We start from the raw sequence: 27,926 nt of genomic DNA on the forward strand, positions 1-27,926 counted from the left end.
GACGTGTTCTGACCAGCTCCTGATCCCACCACCTGGGATTATCCTGATGTTCTGACAGGAGTTACCAGAATAACCCAAATACCCCTCCTTCATTCTCTCTCTCTCTCTCTCCTTCCTTCCAAATACCACTCCTTCATTCTCTCTCTCTCCTTCCTTCCAAATACCACTCCTTCATTCTCTCTCTCTCCTTCCTTCCAAATACCACTCCCTCATTCTCTCTCTCTCTCCTTCCTTCCAAATACCACTCCTTCATTCTCTCTCTCTCCTTCCTTCCAAATACCACTCCCTCATTCTCTCTCCTTCCTTCCAAATACCACTCCCTCATTCTCTCTCTCTCTCCTTCCTTCCAAATACCACTCCCTCATTCTCTCTCTCTCTCTCCTTCCTTCCAAATACCACTCCCTCATTCTCTCTCTCTCTCTCTCTCTCTCCTTCATTCTCTCTCTCTCCTTCCTTCCAAATACCACTCCCTCATTCTCTCTCTCTCTCTCTCTCTCCTTCTTTCCAAATACCACTCCTTCATTCTCTCTCTCTCTCCTTCCTTCCAAATACCACTCCTTCATTCTCTCTCTCTCTCCTTCCTTCCAAATACCACTCCCTCATTCTCTCTCCTTCCTTCCAAATACCACTCCCTCATTCTCTCTCTCTCTCTCTCTCTCTCTCCTTCCTTCCAAATACCACTCCCTCATTCTCTCTCTCTCTCTCTCCTTCCTTCCAAATACCACTCCCTCATTCTCTCTCTCTCTCTCCTTCCTTCCAAATACCACTCCCTCATTCTCTCTCTCTCTCTCCTTCTTTCCAAATACCACTCCCTCATTCTCTCTCTCCTTCCTTCCAAATACCACTCCCTCATTCTCGCTCCTTCCTTCTAAATACCACTCCTTAATTAACTCTCTCTCCTTCCTTCCAAATACCACTCCCTCATTCTCGCTCATTCCTTCTAAATACCACTCCTTAATTATCTCTCTCTCCTTCCTTCCAAATACCACTCCCTCATTCTATCTCTCCTTCCTTCCAAATACCACTCCTTCATTCTCTCTCTCCTTCCTTCCAAATTCCACTCCTTCATTATCTCTCTCACATTCCTTCCAAATACCACTCCTTCATTCTCTCTCTCCTTCCTTCCAAATACCACTCCTTCATTCTCCCTCTCCTTCCTTCCAAATACCACTCCTTCATTCTCTCTCTCCTTCCTTCCAAATTCCACTCCTTCATTATCTCTCTCACATTCCTTCCAAATACCACTCCTTCATTCTCTCACTCCTTCCTTCCAAATTCCACTCCTTCATTCTCTCTCTCCTTCCTTCCAAATACTACTCCTTAATGATCTGTCTCCTTCCTTCCAAATACCACTCCTTCATTCTCTCTCTCTTCCTTCCAAATTCCACTCCTTCATTATCTCTCTCACCTTCCTTCCAAATACCACTCCTTCATTCTCTCTCCTTCCTTCCAAATACCACTCCTTCATTCTCTCTCAAATACTACTCCTTAATTATCTGTCTCCTTCCTTCCAAATACCACTCCTCATTCTCCTCCTTCCTTCCAAATACCACTCCTCATTCTCTCTCTCATTCCTTCCAAATACCACTCCTTCATTCTCTCACTCCTTCCTTCCAAATACCACTCCCTCATTCTCTCTCCTTCCTTCCAAATACCACTCCTTAATGATCTCTCTCATTCCTTCCAAATACCACTCCTTCATTATCTGTCTCCTTCCTTCCAAATACCACTCCTTCATTCTCTCTCCCTTCCTTCCAAATACCACTCCTTCATTCTCTCTCCATTCCTTCCAAATACCACTCCTTCATTCTCTCCTTTCCAAATACCACTCCCTCATTCTCTCTCCTTCCTTCCAAATACTCTCCTTCATGATCTCTCTCTTCCTTTCAAATACCACTCCTTCATTCTCTCTCCTTCCTTCCAAATACCACTCCTTCATTCTCTCTTTCCTTCCAAATACCACTCCTTCATTCTCTCTCTCCTTCCTTCCAAATTCCACTCCTTCATGATCTCTCTCCTTCCTTCCAAATACCACTCCTTAATGATTCTCTCCTTCCTTCCAAATACCACTCCTTAATGATCTCTCTCTCTTCCTTCCAAATACCACTCCTTAATTCTCTACCACTCTCTCTCCTTCCTTCCAAATACCACTCCTTCATTCTCTCTCTCTCCTTCCAAATACCACTCCTTCATTCTTCCTTCCAAATACCACTCCTTAATTCTCTCTCCTCCTCCTTCCAAATACCATCTCCTTCATTCTCTCTCTTACCACTCCTTCATTCTCTCTCTCCTTCCTTCCAAATACCACTCCTTAATGCTCTCTCTCTTCCTTCCAAATACCACTCCTTAATTCTCTCTCTCCTTCCTTCCAAATACCACTCCTTCATTCTCTCTCTCTCCTTCCTTCCAAATTCCACTCCTTCATTCTCTCCTTCCTTCCAAATACCACTCCTTCATTCTCTCCTTCCTTCCAAATACCACTCCTTCATTCTCTCTCTTCCTTCCTAATACCAAAATACCACTCCCTTCATTCTCTCCTTCCTTCCAAATTCCACTCCTTCATTCTCTCTCACATTCCTTCCAAATACCACTCCATTCTCCTCCTTCCAAATTCCACACCTTCATGATCTCTCTCTCATTCCTTCCAAATACCACTCCTTCATTCTCCTTCTCCTTCCAAATACCACTCCTTAATGATCTCTCTTCCTTCCAATACCACTCCTTCATTCTCTCTCCTTCCTTCCAAATACCACTCCTTAATGATCTCTCTCCTTCCTTTCAAATACCACTCCTTCATTAAATACCACTCCTTCAGTCTCTCTCTCTCTCCTTCCAAATACCACTCCTTAATGATCTCAGTCTAAACTCTCTTGTCTTTCAAATACCACTCTTCATGCATGATCTTAATGGTCACCTTCAGATGCTTCCAAATACCACTCCTTTATGTCACTTTCCTTCCAAATACCACTCCTTATGATCTCTCTCTCCTCTCCTTCCAAATACCACTCCCTCATTCTCTCTCCTTCCTTCCAAACTTCTCTCCTCTCCTTTCAAATCTCCTTCATTCTTCCAAATACCACTCCTTCATGTTCCTCTCATGGTCTCTCCTTCCTCTACCACTCCTTCCATCAGCCCTTCCTTCCAAATACCACTCCTTCATTCTCTTCCTTCCAAAGGACCTCCTTCAGCTTCCAAATACCATTCTCCTTAATACCACTCCTTCCAGCACAACAGACTCTCAAATAATAACATTCTTTCCAAATACCACTCCTTCATTCTCTCCCTTCCAAATACCACTCCTTCATTCTCTCTCCTTCAAATACCACTCAGACACAGACATTCTCTCACACACAGGCAAATACCACTCCTTCATTCAAATACCACTCCTTAATGATCTCTCTCTCCTTCCTTCCAAATACCACTCCTTCATTCTCTCTCTCTCTCCTTCCAAATACCACTCCAATGATCTCTCTCCTTCCTTTCAAATACCACTCCTTCATTCTCTCTCCTTCCAAATACCACTCCTTCAGTCTCTCTCTCTCCTCCTTCCAAATACCACTCCTTAATGATCTCTCTCTCTCCTTTCAAATTCCTTCATTCAAATACCACTCCTTCAGTCTCTCTCTCTCCTTCCAAATACCACTCCTTAATGATCTCTCTTTCCTTCCAAATTCCACTCCTTAATGATCTCTCTCTCCTTCCTTCCAAATACCACTCCACAGGCTCATCCAACACTCTCTCAGTCACTCCTTCAGGCCAAATACACACTCTCCACACACAACAAAAAAATTCCACTCCTTAATGATCTCTCTCTGTTCCTTTCAAATACCACTCCTTCATTCTCTCCTTCCCCAAATACCAAGACTTCAGTCTTCTTAGTCAGCCAAATACCACTCCTTCAAGCTCTCCCTTCCTTCCAAATACCACTCCTTCATTCTCCCAGCCTTCCAAATACCACTCCTTCATTCTCTCTCTCCTTCCAAATGTGTGGTGGACCACTGTGTTTGTTGGACTTTGTGTCCATCATTCTCTCCTTCCTTCCAAATACCAATCCTTCATTCCAAATACCACTCTTCATTCTCTCTCCTTCCAAATACCATTCAGTGTTCCAAATACCACTCCTTCATTCTCCTTCTCCTTCCTTCCTCCAGGATAATTCTCTTCCTACAGCATCCAGGACTTGTTTGGGAAGCTGTGACCCAAATGGTGAGTGAGACAACACACACAAATACACACTCTTCATGTGTCTCTCCTTCCAAATAGGGACTGACCTTGGCGAGTCTCATTAAGGCCCTTGGAGCCTCAATGACCCCTGAGTCAGACCCTCTTTTCCTCCTGAACAGCAGTGGGATAAACTCTTTGTCCTGGATGGAGATTGGGAGTTGTGTGGTGGAGATGAGCTCTAGTGCCTTCAGGCATTAGGCTGATTTAAAGGTCACGGTCACCTTTCAGAAGGCAGGTCAGATGCTGTCCATCCAAACAGACACTCATTTATGTCACGTTTACACACAGACACACACACAGACACACTAGAACTCTCAAAAAGACTAAAGAGGACCTTAAATACCTGCTCCAAACTTCTGGCCTCCTCTCCCTCCTCCAGGATGATGCTCCGTGCTGTTGGCCCCAGTGGTGACTGGTGTTCCTCTGGAGCAGCAGCGTTGGACATTCCATCCAGCCTTCAAATACAGGTGGAGCAGGTCCTCCGGGAAATCAACCCTGGGAGCTGGAGACAGGACCTGGACAGCTTGTTTGTTCCAAGGGACCAATGTGATTCTCCTTCTCCTTCCTTCCTCCAGGATAACAGACAGGGGAAGGGAAGTGTGACCCACATGGCAGTGTGACAACACACACACACACACACTGTTACATGCTCAGGGGGAAGGTGAGGGACTGGGACAGGCGAGTGTCATGGAGGCCCTTGTGAGGATGGGACCCCTGAGGGTCAGACACAACAGGGAACAGCAGTGGGACAAACTCCTTGTCCTGCATGGAGATAGAGACAGTGCACAGGCATTAGGCTGATTTAAAGGTCACACACAGTTGGAAGGCAGGTCAGATGGGAGGGGGGGGTGAGACAGACACTCATTTAGGATGGGACACACACAGACACACACAGACACACAGACACACACAAACACAGAGGACACTGGTGTGGGACACACTGAACTCAAAGTGTGGTGGAGGGGAAGGATGATGCACCGTCGCTGTTGGCCCCAGTGGTGACTGGTGTTCACTCTGACAGCAGGGAGCGTTGACCAGACCATAGCAGCTTGCTTCAACACAGGGAGCAGTCTCTTTCCTCACCTCAACACAGCTGGAGACAGGACACACACAGTGACAGCAAGGACACACTGGACCAGCACAACACACACAACACTGAGTACACACACACACACACAGACTGGACACACACACACACACACACACTGTGTTACACACACACACACACACACACACACACACACACACACACACACTGGACCACACACACACACACACTGACACACACACACACACACACACACACACATCACACACACTGACACAGGCACACACAGGCACTGGACCACACACATCACACACACTCACACAGGCACAGACACACACACACACACACACACACAAAGAAAAGTAATTTCAAACAGAACATACTGTGGTCTGTTCTTCAGTGAAGGGAGACCTTGATAGCAAATACTTCAGCCTTCCTCCTTCCCCAGACACACCAAGACTGTGTGTGAGTTTGTTAGTCAGCCAGTAGAAAACTTTCAAGGTGACCCTGGGAGAAATGAGAGAAGTTCAATATTCTCCCAGCTCTTATAGAGAGACTGGGGCTTGACACCCAGCGTGTGTGAGGTTGGGAGTGGGGTGAGTGTGTGGTGGAGGGGAAGGTGTGTTTGTGGACCAGGAGAAGGTGTGTTTGTGTGGTGGAGGAGAAGGTGTGTGTTGTGTGGTGGACCAGTGTGATCACAGTGGGGTGAGACTGTGTTGGAGGGGAAGGTGTGACCAGTGTGGTGGATCACAACACTGAGTTTGTGTGGTGGACCAGGAAGGTGTGTTTGTGTGGTGGAGGAGAAGGTGTGTTTGTGGGTGGAGGGGAAGGTGTGAGACTGTGTTGGGAGTGGGGTGAGTGGTGGTGGAGGGGACACATCACAGAGGATGGGAGGGGGTTCAGTGTGACTGGAGGCAGACACATGAGGTTTGAGACTGGGGTGAGTGTGAGGTTTGAGAGTGGGGTGAGACTGTGTTAAAGGGACTGTGACCAGTGTGGTCAGGGGAAGGTGTGAGTGTGGTGGAGGGGACTGGAGGTTGGGAGTCACAACACTGAGACTGGGAGTGGGGGAAGGTGTGGAGGTTGGGAGTCAAGGTGTGTGAGGTTGTGTGGGGAAACAGAGGGGGACATCACAACACTGAGTGTGTGGTGGGACCAGGACAGGTGTGTTTGTGTGGTGGAGGGGAGGTGTGTTTGTGTGGTGGAGGGGGAGGTGTGTTTGTGTGGTGGAGGGGGAAGGTGTGACAGGATGAGAGGTGGGTGAGTGACTGGACCAGACACATCACAACACTGGGGAGACTGTGTGGTGGAGGGGAAGGTGGACCAGACACATGGGAACACTGAGACTGTGGTGGAGGGACCAGAAGGTGTGACAACATGGGAGACTGTGTTGATGGAGGACACATGTGTGAGGACACTGGGATGTGGGGGAGTGTGGTGGAGGGGAAGGTGTGAAGGTTGGGACTGTGTTAAACAGACTGGAGGGGAAGATCACAACATGGGATGGGGGTGAGTGTGACTGGACCAGAAGGTGTGAACACTGGGACTGGGTTAAACAGGTGGAGGGGAAGGTCACAAGGATGGGAGGGGGTTAAACAGACTGGACCAGGTGTGACATCACAACACTGAGACTGTGGTGGAGGGGACAGGTGGACCAGGATGGGACAACACTGAGACTGTGTTGGAGGACTGGACCAGACACATCACAGGACTGGGACTGTGTTCACCAGTGGAGGGGAAGGTCACAAGGATGGGATGGGGGTGAGTGTGGTGGAGGGAAGGTGTGAACACTGGGACTGTGTGAAACAGACTGGACCAGAAGATGTGTGAGGATGGGATGGGGGTGAGTGTGGTGGAGGGGAAGATGTGTGAGGATGGGACTGGGGGTGAACAGACTGGAGGGGACACATCACAACACTGGGAGGGGGTGAGTGTGACTGGACCAGACACATCACAGGACTGGGATGGGGGTGAGTGTGGTGGAGGGAAGGTCACAGAGGACTGGGACTGTGTGAGTGTGACTGGACCAGACACATCACAACACTGAGATGTGTTAAGTGTGGTGGACCAGACACATCACAAGGACTGGGACTGTGTTCAGTGACTGGACCAGATCACAGGGGGTGAGACTGTGTTTCAGACTGGACCAGACACATCACAACACTGAGACTGTGTTTTCCAGACTGGACCAGACAACAACACTGAGACTGTGTTAGACTGGACCAGACACATCACAACACTGAGACTGTGTTAAACAGACTGGACCAGACACATCACAACACTGAGACTGTGTTAAACAGACTGGACCAGACACATCACAACACTGAGACTGTGTTAAACAGACTGGACCAGACACATCACAACACTGAGACTGTGTTCACCAGACTGGACCAGACACATCACAACACTGAGACTGTGTTCACCAGACTGGACCAGACACATCACAAACTGATAATGTGTTAAACATATCCCAGACACATCACAACACTGATGACTTTTGTCCAAACAGACTGGACCAGACACATCACAACACTGAGACTGTGTTCACCAGACTGGACCAGACACATCACACACTGAGACTGTGTTCACCAGACTGGACCAGACACATCACAACACTGAGACTGTGTTAACCAGACTGGACCAGACACATCACAACACTGAGACTGTGTTCACTAGACTGGACCAGACACATCACAACACTGTCCCTCTCCTATCCTCTCGTCTCGTCTCGTCTGAGTCTCCTCTCCTTTCATCTCCTCTCATCTCCTCTCCTCTCCTCTCGTCTCGTCTCGTCTCGTCTCTGTCTCCTCTCCTCTCCTCTCCTATCCTCTCCTCTCCTCTCGTCTCCTCTCATCTCCTCTCCTCTCGTCTTGTACTTGATTTCCTCATCCCTTATTATTTACTCCCTCTTCTTCCCCCTTCTTTCTTCCCTCCTTTATTTCATCCTCCTTTCATCTCCTCTGCGTCTTCCCTCTCTTTTTTTCCACACACACACTCTCTCTCTTTTCCCTGCCTCGCTCGCTCTTTCCGTCTTTCTCTCTCTCCACCTGAGGGATCTCCTGTTCCTGAGTAAATAGTTGGGATCAGACTCCTACTACTGTCAGCAGCTCATATGTGTGTTGGGTTGATGGTGTGTGTTGGGTTGACGGTGTGTTGGGTTGACGTGTGTAGGGTCGGCGCGTGTGTGTTGGGTTGACGCGTGTGTAGGGTCGGCGCGTGTGTAGGGTTGACGCGTGTGTAGGGTCGGCGCGTGTGTGTGTAGGGTCGGGGCGCGTGTGTTGGGTTGGCGCGTGTGTAGGGTCGATGGTGTGCGTGTGTTGATGGTGTGCGTGTGTTGGGTTGATGGTGGGTTGCGTGTGTTGGGTTGATGGTGTGCGTGTGTGTGTGTTGGGTTGATGGTGTGCGTGTGTGTGTGTGTGGGTTGATGGTGTGCGTGTGTTGGGTTGATGGTGTTGCGTGTGTGTTGGGTGTGATGCGCGCGTGTGTAGGTTGACGCGTGTGGCGCGCGCGTGTGTAGGGTTGACGGCGCGCGCGTGTGTAGGGGTTGGCGCGCGTGTGTAGGGTTGCGCGCGTGTGTAGGGTCGGCGCGCGCGTGTGTAGGGGTCGGCGCGTGTGTAGGGTGTGTGGGTCGTTGCGCGCGCGTGTGTGTAGGGTCGGGCGCGCGTGTGTAGGGTCGGGTTGACGCGCACGTGTGTAGGGTTGTCGATGGTGTGCGTGTGTTGGGTCGATGTGTGTTGGGTTGATGGTGTGCGTGTGTTGGGTTGATGGTGTGCGTGTGTTGGGTTGATGGTGTGCGTGTGTGTGTGTTGGGTTGATGGTGTGCGTGTGTTGGGTTGATGGTGTGCGTGTGTGTTGGGTTGATGTGTGTTGGGTTGATGTGTGTGTTGTGTGTGTGTGTTGGGTTGTGTGTGTGTGTTGTGTGTGTGTGTGTGTTGGGTTGATGTGTCTCCATACAGCTTGTGTGTGTGTCCAGGGTTTGTAGTTGTAGGTTTTTGTTGTGTGTTTGTAGTGTGTTTTGTTGTGTGGTTGATGTGTCTCCATACAGCTTGTGTGTGTGTCCAGGGTTTGTAGTTGTAGGTTTTTGTTGTGTGTGTGTGTGTGTTGGGTTGATGTGTCTCCATACAGCTTGTGTGTGTGTGTTGCAGCACTAGCAGGGTTTCTGCAGGTCTTTGATAGACCATACCACATCAGACTCTAATTGGAAATTCAACCTGTGCAGCAGAGCTGAAATGTTCCCGAGTCAGCACCTAGCTTTGTTTTCATTAACACACACACACACACACACACACAGAAATACACACACACTCCCGTCTCTCACCTTTGTTTTCAATAAGAAGGTGTTGGGGGACAAACAATCTTTATTCCTCTCCTCAAGCCATGTAATCAAGGAACGCAAAGCTCAATCTCTCCCTGGTGTACCGAACCCAGTAACCCTGCTTACACACACTCACATTCAGACACACACACACACACACACACACACACATTCAGACACACACACACACATACAGTTGAAGTTGGAAGTTTACATACACCTTCGCCAAATACTAGTAAAAATTCCCCATCTCAGTTAGGATCAAAACTTTATTTTAAGAATGTGAAATGTCAGAATAATAGTAGAGAATGATTTATTTCAGATGTTATTTATTTCATCATATTCCCAGAAGTTTACATACACTCAAATTACTTTTTGGTAGCATTGCCTTTAATATTTTTGAACTTGGGTCAAACGTTTCGGTATTCCACAACCTTCCCACAATAAATAGGGTATTTCTGGCCCATTCCTCCTGACAGAGCTGGTGTTTCTGAGTCAGGTTTGTAGGCCCCATTCCTCCTGACAGAGCTGGTGTTTCTGAGTCAGGTTTGTAGGCCCCATTCCTCCTGACAGAGCTGGTGTTTCTGAGTCAGGTTTGTATGCCCCATTCCTCCTGACAGAGCTGGTGTTTCTGAGTCAGGTTTGTAGGCCCCATTCCTCCTGACAGAGCTGGTGTTTCTGAGTCAGGTTTGTTGGCCTCCTGACAGAGCTGGTGTTTCTGAGTCAGGTTTGTAGGCCTCCTGACAGAGCTGGTGTTTCTGAGTCAGGTTTGTAGGCCTCCTGACAGAGCTGGTGTTTCTGAGTCAGGTTTGTAGGCCTCCTGACAGAGCTGGTGTTTCTGAGTCAGGTTTGTAGGCCTCCTGACAGAGCTGGTGTTTCTGAGTCAGGTTTGTAGGCCTCCTTGCTCTCGCACGCGTTTTCAGTTCTGCCCACAAATGTTCTATAGGATTGAGATCAGGGCTTTGTGATGGCAACTCCAATACCTTGACTTTGTTGTCCTTAATTTTGCCACAACTTTGGGTCATTGTCCATTTGGAAGACCCATTTGTGACCAAGCTTTAACTTCCTGACTGATGTCTTGAGATGTTCGTTCAATATATCCACATAATTTCTCTTCCTCATAATGCCATCTATTTTGTGAAGTGCACCAGTCCCTCCTGCACCAAAGCACCCCCACACAATATGATACTGCCACCACTGTGCTTTACAGTTGGGATGGTGTACTTTGGCTTGCAAGCCTCCTCTTTTTTCCTCCAAACATAACGATGGTCATTATGGCCAAACAGTTCTATTCTTGTTTCCAGAGGACATTTCTCTAAAAAGTGCGAGATACTTTTGTACCTGTTTCCTCCAGCATCTGCACCAGGTCCTTTGCTGTAGTTCTGGGATTGATTTGCACTTTTATCACCAAAGTACATTAATCTCTAGGAGACAGAACGCGTCTCCTTCCTGAGCGGTATGACGGCTGCTTGGTCCCATGGTGTTTATACTTACGTACTATTGTATTGCTCCCAAGGATGAACCAGACTTGTGGTGGTCTACAATTATTCTTCTGAGGTCTTGGCTGATTTCCCCATGATGTCAAGAAAAGAGTTACCGAGTTTGAAGGTAGGCCTTGAAATACATCCACAGGTACACCTCCAATTGACTCAAATGATGTCAATTAGCCTATCAGAAGCTTCTAAAGCCATGACATAATTTTCTGGAATTTTCCAAGCTGTATAAAGGCACAGTCAACTTGGTGTATGTAAACTTCTGACCCACTGGAATTGTGATAATGTGAATTACTTGTGTTATGCACGAAGTAGGTGTCCTAACCGCCAAAATTATAGGTTGTTTCCAAGAAATTTGTAAAGTGGTTGAACATCGAGTTTTAACGACTCCAACCTAAGTGTATGTAAACTTCCGACTTCAACTGTAAATACATACATACATACACAGACAAACTCACACACACATATTCATGCACTCACACTCACACACATAAAGACACAGACACACACACACACACACATTCAGACACTCACACTCACACACATAAAGACACAGACACACACACACACACAGAAACACAGACAGATACGCATACAGACACACACATACACAGACACACACACACAGAGACATTCAAAGACACACACACACTCGCACACACAATACACACATACATTCAGACACACAATACACACAGACACTTGCACATTCAGTCACACACACACACACACACACACACACACACACACACACACACACACACACACATTCAGACACACACACACACACACACACACACACACTTACACATTCAGACACACACACACACACACTTACACATTCAGACACACACACACACACACACCAACACATTCAGACACACACATTCAGACACACACACACACACACAGACAAACTCACAGACACACATATAGACACACACTCACACATAAAGACAAACAGTCGCATACAGACACACACACTCACACAGACAGACACAGACACACACACACACATTCAGACACACACACACACATTCACATTCAGACACACACACTCAGACACACATAGACACACACACATAAAGACAAACAGAAAGACAGACAGACAGACACAGCCACATACATTTCAGACACACACACACACAGACAGACTCTCACACAGACACTACACACACACTCAGACACACATAGACACACACACAGACAGAAAGACAGACAGGCACAGCCACATACATTCAGACACACACACTTGCAGACAGACTCTCAGACAGACACTACACAAACACACGCACACACACACACACACACACACACACACACACACACACACACTAACACATTCAGACTCACACATTGACACACTCACACATTCAGACTCACACATTGACACACTCACACATTCAGACACACACATAGACACACACACACACAGACACATACATACAGACACAATTTCCACCTGCACACACACGTGTTCACAAACACGCATCTATACACACACACACTATTCATTTTCTCTGGAGTGTTGGAGTGGCATACAAATTCTGTTTGGAGCGCTCTCTCAGAGCCAGTATCACAGCAGAGTTCCACACCACTGCCTTTCATAGATTACACTGCTTCTCCTAGAACACTGACACCCCCACACACACACGCACACGCGCACACACACGCACGCACACACACACACACACACACACACACACACACACACACACACACACACACACACACACGTCCCCTGCAGCATTAGGACAGTATAGGGTCTGTCAGCTCGTTAAGAACATCAATCTGTGGAGCATAGAGCTGACATCTCAATAGCCACGTCCGTCCAGGTACGCAGGACGTCAGGAGATGTCTTCAAAACTCTCCACTAGGGGCAGCGGTGGGCGCTATTACCATCAAGTAGGCTTGTGGCTTGCTAGGGTGTTGTGGACGGGGAAAGCTGTTGGAAGCCGCAAGGTCCTGCTCTGAGGGTCCTGTGTTCAAACCCAATGCTAGACACTCGTTTGTTTGTTTGATTGTTTTAATCCTATCACAAACCTGAACCGTTCTGAATTCATTCCTAAACTTAACCGTCAAAATTTTGACATTGATCCCCCTGGACAAATATTCAATACTGAAGTCAAACGATGAAATCCTACTGTGAAAACCCAAAGTGATCTCATAGGTTACCTTCGGAATTATCCCTCAAACCACCATGGAGCTCCATAATGAACTGATTAATGACACACACACACACACACACAAACACCCCTCTATCTCTTCTCTGTTCTTCCCATATTCCTTGTTATTTTGATGTATTCTTGGTCTGGTCTGTCAGCTGAAAATGCCTCAGTGCTAGAAAATATATACTTTATATACAGTTAAAGCACCAAACCTGCTAATCAATTGAACCACTTAAATGAAACTATAATCAAGATTAATTTATATTGAACAATTAGTGTCTTGATTATCCATGTCATTAAGATTCCCTCCCACCTTCCATCCTCCCCCCTCTATTCTCCCCTTCACTTTCAGTTAAATTCATTTACATTCACTTAGTTGAAATAAAACATTGTTGTCAAGACTGTTAATTCAAAGGTATTAACTGTGAATACAAATTGCAATCAGCAATCAATGATGTTCTTCCCCCCTTCTCTCCCTCCCCCTCCCTCCCTTCTCTCCCCCCTCTCTCCACCCTCTCTCTCTCCCTTCCTTCCCTCTCCCTCCCCCTCCCTCCCTTCCCCCCTCTCTCCACCTCTCTCTCCCCCCCTCTCTCTCGCCCTTCCTTCCCTCTCTCCCCCTCTCTCTCCCCCCCTCCTCTCTCCCTCCCTCCCACCCCCTCTCTCTCTCCCTCCGTCCCTCTCTCTCTCCTCCATTCCTCTCTCTCTCCCTCTGTCCCTCTCTCCCTCTCCCCCTCCCCCCTCTCTCGCCCTCCTTCTCTCCCTCCGTCTCTCTCCGTTCCTCTCTCTCTCTTCCCCCCACCCCCTCCTCTTCATAGTTGACCTGGACCGTCTGTATGATGATGTGAAGCACTACAGCTGTACACCTCGGAACTACTCTGTCAACCTGAGGGAGGAGCTGAGGGCCACCAACGCCGTGTTCTTCCCACGATGCCTACTGGTGCAGCGCTGTGGGGGGAACTGTGCCTGTGGGACGGACAACTGGAACGGCTGTACCTGCAGCCCGGCCAAGACCAGTGACAAACTACACGAGGTACACGCACCATGTTATGTAGCATTAGGAATGGCTGTGGTACCCCTGTACCTGTAGCTGTACCTGTAGCCGTACCTGTACCTGCAGCCCGGCCAAGACCAGTGACAAACTACACGAGGTACACGCACCATGTTATGTAGTATTAGGAATGGCTGTGGTACCGCTGTACCTGTACCTGTACTGTACCTGTAGCTGTACCTGTACCTGCAGCCCGGCCAAGACCAGTGACAAACTACACGAGGTACACGCACCATGTTATGTAGTATTAGGAATGGCTGTGGTACCGCTGTACCTGTACCTGTAGCTGTACCTGTAGCTGTACCTGTACCTGCAGCCCGGCCAAGACCAGTGACAAACTACACGGGTACACACACCATGTTATGTAGCATTAGGAATGGCTGTGGTACCTGTACCTGTACCTGTAGCCTGCCTGTAGCTGTACCTGTACCTGTAGCTGTACCTGTAGCCGTACCTGTACCTGCAGCCCGGCCAAGACCAGTGACAAACTACACGAGGTACACGCACCATGTACACACACCATGTTATGTAGTATTAGGAATGGCTGTGGTACCGCTGTACCTGTACCTGCACCTGTAGCTGTACCTGTAGCTGTACCTGTACCCCTGGCCAAGACCAGTGACAAACTACACAAGGTACACGCACCATGTTATGTAGTATTAGGAATGGCTGTGGTACCGCTGTACCTGTAGCTGTACCTGTACCTGCAGCCCGGCCAAGACCAGTGACAAACTGTACACGAGGTACACGCACCATGTTATGTAGCATTAGGAATGGCTGTGGTACGGCTGTACCTGTACCTGCACCTGTAGCTGTACCTGTAGCTGTACCTGCAGTTGTACCCGTAGCCTGTACCTGTACCTGTACCTGCACCTGTAGCTGTACCTGTAGCTGTACCTGCAGCTGTACCTGTACCTGCAGTTGGACCCGTAGCTGTACCTGCACCTGCACCTGTAGCTGTACCTGTAGCTGTACCTGTACCTGTACCTGCAGCTGTGCCTGCACCTGTACCCTGCAGCTGTAGCTGTAGCTGTACCTGTAGCTGTACCTGCAGTTGTACCCGTAGCCGTGTGCCTGTACCTGCACCTGTACCTGTAGCTGTACCTGTACCTGTACCTGTACCTGCAGTTGGACCCGTAGCCTGTACCTGTACCTGCACCTGTACCTGTAGCTGTACCTGTAGCTGTACCTGTACCTGCAGCTGTGCCTGCACCTGTACCTGTAGCTGTACCTGTAGCTGTACCTGTAGCTGTACCTGCAGTTGTACCCCTGCAGCTGTACCTGTACCTGCACCTGTACCTGTACCTGTAGCTGTACCTGTACCTGTACCTGCAGCTGTGGACCCGTACCTGTGCGCAGCTGTGCGCACCTGTACCTGTAGCTGTACCTGTACCTGTAGCTGCACCTGTACCTGTACCTGCAGCTGTGCCTGCACCTGTACCTGTACCTGCAGCTGTGCCTGCACCTGTACCTGTACTTGTACCTGCAACTGTGCCTGCACCTGTACCTGTACTTGTACCTGCAGCTGTGCCTGCACCTGTACCTGCAGCTGTGCCTGCACCTGTACCTGCAGCTGTGCCTGCACCTGTACCTGCAGCTGTGCCTGCACCTGTACCTGTACTTGTACCTGCACCTGTACCTGTACATGCAGCTGTACCTGCAGCTGTGCCTGCACCCTGTACCTGCAGCTGTGCCTGCAGCTGTACCTGTACCTGCAGCTGTACCTGTACCTGCACCTGTACCTGTAACTGCAGCTGTGCCTGTAACTGCAGCTGTGCCTGTAACTGCAGCTGTGCCTGCACTTGTACCTGCAGCTGTGCCTGCACCTGTACCTGCAGCTGTACCTGTACCTGCAGCTGTGACTGCACTTGTACCTGCAGCTGTGCCTGCACCTGTACCTGCAGCTGTGCCTGTAACTGCAGCTGTACCTGTACCTGCAGCTGTGCCTGCACCTGTACCTGCAGCTGTACCTGTAACTGCAGCTGTGCCTGCACCTGTACCTGCAGCTGTGCCTGCACCTGTACCTGCACCTGTACCTGCAGCTGTACCTGTTCACACTGCCTGTACCTGCAGCTGTACCTGCAGCTGTACCTGTAGCTGTACCTGCACCTGCAGCTGTGTAGGTACCTGCAGCCGTTCCTGCACCTGTACCTGCAGCTGCACCTGCATCTGTACCTGTACTTGTACCTGCAACTGTACCTGTACCTGCAGCTGTGCCTGTACCTGCAGCTGTACCTGCAGCTGTACCTGTACCTGCAGCTGTACCTGTACCTGTACCTGCAGCTGTGCCTGTACCTGCAGCTGTGCCTGTACCTGCAGCTGTACCTGTACCTGCAGCTGTACCTGTACCTGCAGCTGTGCCTGTACCTGCAGCTGTGCCTGTACCTGCAGCTGTACCTGTACCTGCAGCTGTGCCTGCACATGTACCTGCAGCTGTGCCTGTACCTGCAGCTGTGCCTGCACCTGCAGCTGTGCCTGTACTTGTACCTGCAGCTGTACCTGTACCTGCAGCTGTGCCTGTACCTGTACCTGCAGCTGTACCTGTACCTGCCTGCAGCTGTGCCTGTACTTGTACCTTGTACCTGCAGCTGTACCTGTACCTGCAACTGTGCCTGTAACTGCAGCTGTACCTGTACCTGCAGCTGTACCTGTAACTGCAGCTGTACCTGCAGCTGTACCTGTACCTGCAGCTGTGCCTGTACCTGCAGCTGTACCTGCACCTGTACCTGCACCTGTACCTGCGCCTGTACCTGCAGCTGTACCTGCACCTGTACCTGCACCTGTACCTGCACCTGTACCTGCGCCTGTACCTGCAGCTGTACCTGCAGCTGTACCTGCAGCTGTACCTGTACCTGCACCTGTACCTGCAGCTGTACCTGTACCTGCACCTGTACCTGCAGCTGTGCCTGTACCTGTACCTGCAGCTGTGCCTGTACCTGCACCTGTACCTGCAGCTGTACCTGTACCTGCACCTGTACCTGCACCTGCACCTGTACCTGCAGCTGTACCTGCACCTGTACCTGCACCTTTACCCGCAGCTGTACCTGTGCCTGCAGCTGTGCCTGTACCTGCACCTGCACCTGCACCTGTACCTGTACCTGTGCCTGCAGATGTGCCTGTACCTGCACCTGTACCTGCAGCTGTGCCTGCACCTGTACCTGCAGCTGTGCCTGCACCTGTACCTGCAGCGGTGCCTGCAGCTGTGCCACACTCTACACACTGTACAGACTCACTGTACACACTGTACAGACACACTCTACACACTGTAGACACTACAGACACACTCACTGTACAGACACACTGTACAGACACTGTACACACTACGTACGCACTGTACACACTGTACAGACACACTGTACACACTGTACAGACACACTGTACACACTGTACAGACACACTGTACAGACACACTGTACACACTGTACAGACACTGTACACACTGTACAGACACACTGTACACACTGTACATACACTCTACACACTGTACAGACACACTGCACAGACACACTCGTACACACTGTACAGACACACTGTACAGACACACTGTACACACTGTACAGACACTACACACTGTACAGATACACTGTACACACTGTACAGACACTACACACTGTACACACTGTACAGACACTACACACTGTACAGACACACTGTACACACTGTACATACACTCTACACACTGTACAGACACACTGCACAGACACACTCGTACACACTGTACACACACACTGTACAGACACACTGTACACACTGTACAGACACTACACACTGTACAGACACTACACACTGTACAGACACTACACACTGTACAGACACTGTACACACTGTACAGACACTGTACACACTGTACAGACACTGTACACACTGTACAGACACTGTACACACTGTACAGACACTACACACTGTACAGACACTGTACACACTGTACAGACACTGTACACACTGTACAGACACTGTACACACTGTACACACTGTACAGACACTACACACTGTACAGACACACTCGTACACACTGTACAGACACACTGTACACACTGTACAGACACTCTGCACACTGTACAGACACACTGCACAGACACACTCGTACACACTGTACAGACACACTGTACAGACACACTGTACACACTGTACAGACACTACACACTGTACAGATACACTGTACACACTGTACAGACACTACACACTGTACACACTGTACAGACACTACACACTGTACAGACACACTGTACACACTGTACATACACTCTACACACTGTACAGACACACTGCACAGACACACTCGTACACACTGTACACACACACTGTACAGACACACTGTACACACTGTACAGACACTACACACTGTACAGACACTACACACTGTACAGACACTACACACTGTACAGACACTGTACACACTGTACAGACACTACACACTGTACAGACACTGTACACACTGTACAGACACTGTACACACTGTACAGACACTACACACTGTACAGACACTGTACACACTGTACAGACACTGTACACACTGTACACACTGTACAGACACTACACACTGTACAGACACTACACACTGTACAGACACACTGTACACACTGTACAGACACTCTACACACTGTACAGACACTACACACTGTACAGACACTACACACTGTACAGACACACTCGTACACACTGTACACACATTTATCAGGCCCACTGACACTGAACACTTCATGTTTCTTATTATAAACCAGAGGGAAAATCCCTCAGCCTCCCGGCTACAGTATCATCCCAGAGAGAGGGAGAGCGACTGTGGGCCTAGCACTGCATCAACAATCAGACAGCACTGCAGCACCAGTCTTTCTCTCCCTCCTTTACACCTCTTCTGTCTTCTCTCTCCATTCTGTCATGGACACGTTGTCTGGAAGCATCTGGCTCTTTATGCTGCTTCTCTGGTTATGCTGCAGGAATCCAGTTTGGGGTGTGCCGGTGTGTGTCTGTGTGCGTCTGTGTGCCTGTGCGTCTGTGTGCCGGTGCGTCTGTGTGCCGGTGTGTCTGTGTGCGTCTGTGTGCCGGTGTGTGTCTGTGTGCTGTGGTTTGTCTGTGTGCCGGTGTGTGTCTGTGTGCCAGAGTGTGTCTGTGTGCCGGTGTGTGTGTCTGTGTGCCGGTGTGTGTGTGTCTGTGTGCCGGTGTGTGTCTGTGTGCCGGTGTGTGTCTGTGTGCCGGTGTGTTTGTCTGTGTGCCGGTGTGTGTGTGTCTGTGTGCCGGTGTGTGTGTGTGCCGGTGTGTGTGTGTGTGTGCCGTGGTGTGTGTCTGTGCCGGGGTGTGTGTGTCTGTGTGCCGTGGTGTGTCTGTATGACTGTGTGTCTGTATGACTGTGTGCCGTGGTGTGTCTGTATGACTGTGTGTTGGTGTCTGTAACTTCCTTTAACACGGTGCCAGAATAAGATCACTGTACACAAGGTCTCCTTACCTCAAATCAAATGTTACTGGTCACCTACACATGGTTAGCAGATGTCACCTAATGGTTATTGGTCACCTACACATGGTTAGCAGATGTTATTGGTCACCTACACATGGTTAGCACCTACACATGGTTAGCAGATGTTACTGGTCACCTACACATGGTTAGCAGATGTTAATGGTCACCTACACATGGTTAGCAGATGTTAATGGTCACCTACACATGGTTAGCAGATGTTAATGGTCACCTACACATGGTTAGCAGATGTTAATGCGACTGTAGCGAAATGTTTGTGCTTCTAGTTCCGACCGTGCAGTAATGTCTAACAATTTCACAACTACCTTATACACATAAATGTAAGGAATGAATAAGAATATGTTAATATAAATATATGGATGAGCAATGGGCAAGATGCAGTAGATGGTATAGAATACACTATATACATATGAGATGTCTAATGTAATATATGTAAACATTATTAAAGTGGTGTTATTTAAGGTGACTATTGATACCTCTATTAAGTCCATTTATTGAAGTGACTAGAGATTTGAGTCTGTATGTTGGCAGCAGCCTCTCTAGGTTTGCGATGGCTGTTTAGTCTGATGGCCTTGAGATAGAAGCTGTTTTTCAGTCTCTCGGTCCCAGCTTTGAAGCACCTGTACTGACCTCGCCTTCTGGATGATAGCGGGGTGAACAGGCAACCCCTTTGAATGCACATGCATATAGAGGTTGGGACAGGGGGCTGCCACACTGGGCCTGTGGAGCAGGTGTTATGTTTAGTGCCTTGCTCAAGGGCACACGACCAGCAATAGATTTGAGAACAGCAACCCTCCGTTTGCCAGCTCACTAACTGCCAGATTTTTTCTGTCAGGTCCCCGGAGTCGAATTGGAAATAGTCGGTTGCTGGCTCGCCTCTAACCGCTAGGATTAAGTGCCCTCCTCCTGTGTATGTGTGTGAGAGAACAGACTGTGAATATAGCTGTTATGAGGTTTGATACAGGAGGGAGGACAGGGGTTAACTATTGGTCAAGATGGCAGCAAGCCAACAAGCATCTCATTGTTTTCCATCCAAGTAATTTTCTCTGTCCTCTCCCTTTCTCCTGTCCTGTTCTTGCCTTCTCCCCGACCTCTCTCTCTCCTTCTCTCTCTTTCCCTCTTCCTCACTCACTATTCCTCCCCCTCTCCTCTCTAGGTGTTGAAGTATGCTCCTGAGGTGGGAGGTTTTTCACGGCGTCGGACAGCTCGTGTCCGCTGGGTCCTAGAGGAGGTCCATCTCACGCACCACGAGCGCTGTGACTGTGTTTGTCCCTCCAGACCACCCCGCTGAGAGACAATGGGACAGGGGGACCCAGCTCTGGGATTAACTGCTGTTTATATCTCCATATCTCTCTTTGTAGCGCTCCCCATAACAACCTGTTGCAAACCTAGTCACCAACATCCATCCATCATCCACATACCAACATGTTACAAACCTAGTCACCAACATCCATCCACATACCAACCTGATACAAACCCTCAGTAGCCACCAACATCCATCATCCACATACCAACATGTTACAAACCTAGTCACCAACATCCATCCGTCCATATACCAACCTGATACAAACCTAGTCACCAACAAACCTAGTCACCAACATCCATCATCCACATACCAACATGTTACAAACCTAGTCACCAACATCCATCATCCACATACCAACATGTTACAAACCTAGTCACCAACATCCATCCGTCCACATACCAACCTGATACAAACCTAGTCACCAACAAACCTAGTCACCAACATCCATCATCCACATACCAACATGTTACAAACCTAGTCACCAACATCCATCCGTCCACATACCAACCTGATACAAACCTAGTCACCAACAAACCTAGTCACCAACATCCATCATCCACATACCAACATGTTACAAACCTAGTCACCAACATCCATCCGTCCACATGCCAACATGTTACAAACCTAGTCACCAACATCCATCCGTCCATATACCAACCTGATACAAACCTAGTCACCAACATCCATCCCAACATCCATCATCCACATACCAACATGTTACAAACCTAGTCACCAACATCCATCCGTCCACATACCAACCTGATACAAACCTAGTCACCAACATCCATCCGTCCACATACCAACCTGATACAAACCTAGTCACCAACATCCATCCGTCCACATACCAACATGTTACAAACCTAGTCACCAACATCCATCCATCCACATACCAACCTGATACAAACCTAGTCACCAACATCCATCCGTCCACATACCAACATGTTACAAACCTAGTCACCAACATCCATCCATCCACATATCAACCTGATACAAACCTAGCCACCAACATCCATCCATCATCCACATACCAACCTGATACAAACCTAGCCACCAACATCCATCCGTCCACATACCAACATGTTACAAACCTAGTCACCAACATCCATCCATCCACATACCAACCTGATACAAACCTAGTCACCAACATCCATCCATCATCCACATACCAACCTGATACAAACCTAGCCACCAACATCCATGCATCCCCCAAACCCTGGTCCTGCTAACCCCACCAGTGCCCTGCTGCCACCCCAAATTTACCCCACCCTCTACACTATCAGCTCATAACCACCCCGTCATCGTCCAAGCCCCCAACATTCCTTGTCCACTGGGGTATTGATGAGGGGCTGTTAAGGACATGACACCTTTAAGTGTGTGTTCATACAGTATCCAAGCCTGTGTTATTTTCTATATTCACATTAGAATGTCCTTTTTTTTTTTTTTTAAAGTTCTTCCTGCAACTGTTTTTCTCTGTACAATCATTGTGAAATGAGTTTCAGGGAAGGAAGAGAGAGTGAGGGAGAGACAGAACCACACAAACAATCTTAGAATGACCACAAACCACACACACAAACATGTGCACACACACATATCCCCCCGAGCAGACCCAAGGTCTCCACTCCTCCCTAAAGACAACATTCTTATTTATTTGAAATTCTTTGCCGTTTCTTTTCCATTTTCCGTGAAGTTCTGCTTCGTTGTGTGTTGTTCTATTTCTCCTCCTTCATTCATCAGATGAAGGGATGAGATGTCGGGATACAGAGACAGTTAAAAACATGGTTTTTATACGTTTTCACAAATATTACCCCCCTCTCCTTCCCTAAATCACTCCGGCAGATCAGCGGAATGACTTTGGAACGTTCTGCCCGACCAACAGCCAACCCCAGAAATGTTGGAACGTTCTGCCCGGCCCGACCAACAGCCAACCCCAGAAATGTTGGAACGTTCTGCCCGGCCCGACCAACAGCCAACCCCAAAATGTTGCTAACCAGAATTGTACACCCCATACAAAATAGGGAGATGGGTAGAGGATGTGGTTGGAATTTGTGTAATGTTTTATATCTGCAATATTTGCAGACCTGGTGCCCTGTACTGTACTGTACTATCCCGTGGTTAGATCTATTTCTGTTTGGACCTATTCTTCAAACAATTCATCCCCAAACATAATCCACAGTCATCACTATATAATCTTCTGCATTATAGGTGTGTATGTGTGTTTATTTGAGGGAAAGAATGTGTGTCTGTTGCACTGTCTGTGTGTCGTGTGTGTGTGTGTGTGTGTGTGTGTGTGCGTGTGCACGAGACGGTGCATCAAAGATCTTGAAACATTCTCAGAGTACAAGATCAGTCACTGCCTCCACGTGATAAAGAAACAACAAAGATCTTCCTGCAACCCCTCTAGGCTTCATAATGGTCATTCCACTGGGGGAGCTGGCCTCATTACCAACCATCAACTCCTCTGTCCATACAGACTGAAGCTCTATTAACAACAATTAAAACACAAAGCAAGGCACTGAGAGATGGAGGGGGAGAATTAGTTTTATTAAGGCTGTGATTTAAAGATTAGGGCGAGCAGAATGAAACCGGTGTGTTTATGAGTCTCGGGTATCGGCTGGCTGAAGAGTGATCTGAAACGCAGAGCCTCTTAGTGGAGGAACATGCCCTGGGGAAGGGCGATGTGCGTGTTACAGCATGGTTCCAAGAGATTAGAGACAGATGACTGTATTTTTACACTGTCTTAGTCCTGTCTCTCTCTCACACACACACACACACACACACACGTAAACCATAGATCGTGTTTTCTTTCCATTTAATCCAAAATGGCCCCTTTTACTTCCAGAGTTCTTTGTTTGGTTTGATGTCCTTTCCCATGTTCATGTTCTGATTCCTTCTGTGACTGTTGTCATTGTGTACGTTAGTGTCCCTGGAGACTGAGCACAATATATAATACATTTAATACATACATAGCAAAGTCTCTCCTTCACCTAATGCTGCAGTCTCTGCAAAATGTATTTATATTCAGTTAGTGGAGTGTGTGTGTGTGTGTGTGTGTGTGTGTGTGTGTGTGTGTGTGTGTGTGTGTGTGTGTGTGTGTGTTCACATCCTCTGGCAGTGCCAGTTTTATCAGCACATTCCTTGACCTCGGGTTCCAAGTGACATTCCATTCTGTTTTTTTGTTCAAATAACCGGTTTGTTCATTCCGTTGTTTTGAATGTTTATATTATATTGCAACCTTCAAGAAGAAATGCAGAAAGGTTATCTAAACAAATCTGTCGGCACCTGAATGCCTTTGTTTGATCCCTGACACAGCAGTTCAGCTTTAGTGATTAATTTATTGTGTTTCTGTTTTTTTTATTAAAGATATCCACTGGTTGTGTTTTGATGAAGTTTTTTTTGCACATATGTTTCTGAATGTAGACCTTTTGTCTGTAAAATGCAGCGGGGAGAGTTATTCACAAACATCCCCATAACACTGCATGTTGATCTGAACGAATCAACTGACTAGCATCAGAATATCTGCAGCTTCACCTCTGACAGGTGCAGTTTCTGACACGTTGTTTACAACCTCCTTATGTGTGTTCAACTCCACTTCAGGAGATAAATTGAAATGATGTTCTATGTGGACGTTTCCATTCATGACTGGTTGATAGCGGAACTGAACCCAACACGGACCTTGGAGGAGAAGCGTTGTGTGTGTAAACGCCCCTGAGATTCTTTCACTTCTCCACCTTTATTTCCTCTCACAATACCACACACAAACATTGTGCTATACAGTCTGTTGCCATGGAAACCAAATCCCCATGTGTAGAACTCAGATGATGGACAGTTGAGGTTGATTGTGATGAAAAAGGTAATGGAATGTTTTGCCATTAAATTATAGTGAAGGCAGTTTATTTAAAAATCACCTTGGATAGATCATACAGACCTTCTCTCTCTCAAGCTGTTTTATTGGCATGAAAAACAAAGTGCCAAAGTAACAATGTATACACTATACATTGTAAATAAATAAAAAATGAATTAATCTGTCTCTCTCATCAGCCCCTCATTGGCAGGCAAAGTCATTTTCAGAGATTAATGAAACAACTCACAGATACTTTCCGAATGCACTATATGTGTATTTTTCCACATTTTGCTAGGTTACAGCCTTACTCTAAAATAGATTAAATTATTTTCTTCCCTCATCAATCTACACTCTATACCCCATAATGACATCACAGTACCCCATAATGACAAAGCAAAGACAGGTTTTTAGACATTTTATCACATTTATGTAAATATACACTGCTCAAAAAAATAAAGGGAACACTAAAATAACACATCCTAGATCTGAATGAATTAAATATTCCTATTAAATACTTTTTTCTTTACATAGTTGAATGTGCTGACAACAAAATCACACAAAAATGATCAATGGAAATCAAATTTATCAACCCATGGAGGTCTGGATTTGTAGTCACACTCAAAATTAAAGTGGAAAAGCACACTACAGGCTGATCTAACTTTGATGTAATGTCCTTAAAACAAGTCAAAATGAGGCTCAGTAGTGTGTGTGGCCTCCACGTGCCTGTATGACCTCCCTACAACGCCTGGGCATGCTCCTGATGAGGTGGCGGATGGTCTCCTGAGGGATCTCCTCCCAGACCTGGACTAAAGCATCCGCCAACTCCTGGACAGTCTGTGGTGCAGTGTGGCGTTGGTGGAAGGAGCGAGACATGATGTCCCAGATGTGCTCAATTGGATTCAGGTCTGGGTAACGGGCGGGCCAGTCCATAGCATCAATGCCTTCCTCTTGCAGGAACTGCTGACACACTCCAGCCACATGAGGTCTAGCATTGTCTTGCATTAGGACGAACCCAGGGCCAACCGCACCAGCATAGGGTCTCAAAAGGGGTCTGAGGATCTCATCTCCGTACCTAATGGCAGTCAGGCTACCTCTGGAGGGCTGTGCGGCCCCCAAAAGAAATGCCACCCCACACCATGACTGACCCACCGCCAAACTGGTCATGCTGGAGGATGTTGCAGGCAGCAGAACGTTCTTCACGGCGTCTCCAGACTCTGTCACGTCTCTCACATGTGCTCAGTGTGAACCTGCTTTCACAAAGGCAGAGGTAGCGGTCCTGCTGCTGGGTTGTTGCCCTTCTACGGCCTCCTCCACATCTCCTGATGTACTGGCCTGTCTCCTGGTAGCGCCTACATGCTCTGAACAGACACAGCAAACCTTCTTGCCACAGCTCGCATTGATGTGCCATCCTGGATTGAGCTGCACTACCTGAGCCACTTGTGTGGGTTGTAGACTCCGTCTCATGCTACCACTAGAGTGAAATCACCGCCAGCTTTCATAAGTGACCAAAACATCAGCCAGGAAGCATAGGAACTGAGAAGTGGTCTGTGGTCACCACCTGCAGAACCACTCCTTTATTGGGGGTGTCTTGCTAATTGCCTATAATTTCCACCTGTTGTCTATTCCATTTGCACAACAGCATGTGAATTTATTGTCAATCAGTGTTGCTTCCTAAGTGGACAGTTTGATTTCACAGAAGTGTGATTGACTTGGAGTTACATTGTGTTGTTTAAGTGTTCCCTTTATTTTTTTGAGCAGTGTATATGTATATATCACATTTAAATAAGTTTTCAGACCTTTACTCAGGACTTTGTTGAAGTCTTCTTCAGTATAATGATACAAGCTTGGCACATCTGTACTTCTAGGCCATCAGACTGTTGACTACCTGCCTGTTACTGTGCCCTGCACCCTGAGACTAATGCCCCATGTACCCGAGAAAGTCATTGAACACTGGTCACCTCATGTACTGTTTATTTACACAGAAGGACAGCATCCCGGAGTTGCCTCTTCACTGTTGACCTTGAGACTGGTGTTTTGCAGTTACTTTTTAATGAAGCTGCCAGTTGAGGACTTGTGAGGCATCTGTTTCTCAAACTAGACACTCTAATGTACTTGTCCTCTTGCTCAGTTGTGCACAGGGGCCTCCCACTCCTCTTTCTATTCTAGTTAGAGACAGTTTGCGCTGTTCTGTGAAGGGAGTAGTACACAGTGTTGTATGAGATTTTCAGTTTCTCTGCAATTTCTTGCATGGAATAGCCTTCATTTCTCAGAACAAGAATAGACTGACAAGTTTCAGAAGAAAGTTCTTTGTTTCTGGTCATTTTGAGCCTGTAATCGAACCCACAAATGCTGCTGCTCCAGATACTCAACTCGTCTAAAGAAGGCCTGTTTTATTGATTCTTTAATCAGAACAGTTTTCAGCTGTGCTAACATAATTGCAAAATGTTTTTCTAATGATCATTTAGCCTTTTAAAGTGATAAACTTGGATTAGCTAACGCAACATGCCATTGGAACACAGGAGTGATGGTTGCTGATAATGAGCTTATGTAGATATTCCATAAACAAAAATCTTCAGTTTCCAGCTATAATAGTCATTTACAACATTAGCAATGTCTACACTGTATTTCTGATCAATTTGATGTTATTTTAATGGACAAAACATTTACTTTTCTTTTTAAAAAACAAGGAAATTTCTAAGTGACCTAAAACATTTGAATGATAGTGTATATATTAAATCTATATAGAAGAGATATAAAAAACATTGACATGTCCATTAAAGTTCTCTCTGATTTAGTCAAGTTTTGGGGAACGACAATGTACCACTGTTTTGTATTTGTACGTGATCAAGCAACATGAGTTGCACAAAAATAGGTATCTGTGGCATGCTGAGGCAGTGGAGGCTTGAAACATGGGTCATGTTCATTAGGGCTACACAACAGAAACTGTTTTGCAACGGATATGAATATTAATGACTCTCATGTTCTGCTCCCTCTCCAACACCTGAGTCGTACAAGT

General features: G+C 47.5%; 2 protein-coding genes across 2 annotated transcripts in view; both read left to right on the forward strand.

The window, feature by feature from the left end:
- LOC135545099 (platelet-derived growth factor D-like) overlaps positions 1-27,926 on the forward strand; it is a 111,998-nt gene that overhangs the window by 69,660 nt on the left and 14,412 nt on the right. The window lies entirely within an intron of this gene.
- Positions 7,095-21,752, forward strand: LOC135545384 (platelet-derived growth factor D-like). The gene is made up of 3 exons (XM_064972991.1): positions 7,095-7,242; positions 14,064-14,278; positions 20,920-21,752. The coding sequence occupies exons 1-3, from the start codon at positions 7,095-7,097 to the stop codon at positions 21,052-21,054; spliced, it is 498 nt and encodes a 165-aa protein (XP_064829063.1). The 3' UTR covers positions 21,055-21,752.

This window comes from Oncorhynchus masou, chromosome 9, assembly GCF_036934945.1.
Source record: "Oncorhynchus masou masou isolate Uvic2021 chromosome 9, UVic_Omas_1.1, whole genome shotgun sequence".
NCBI classification, from domain to species: Eukaryota; Metazoa; Chordata; class Actinopteri; order Salmoniformes; family Salmonidae; genus Oncorhynchus; species Oncorhynchus masou.

What these genes read in the sequence shown, in the direction of transcription:
- LOC135545384 (XM_064972991.1), top strand. Translation starts at nt 7,095, where the DNA reads ATGTGTGAGGATGGGATGGGGGTGAGTGTGGTGGAGGGGAAGATGTGT. An exon ending in ATCACAGGACTGGGATGGGG is followed by an intron (nt 7,243 to 14,063) that starts GTGAGTGTGGTG and finishes TCCTCTTCATAG; the next exon opens with TTGACCTGGACCGTCTGTAT. An exon ending in CCAGTGACAAACTACACGAG is followed by an intron (nt 14,279 to 20,919) that starts GTACACGCACCA and finishes TCTCCTCTCTAG; the next exon opens with GTGTTGAAGTATGCTCCTGA.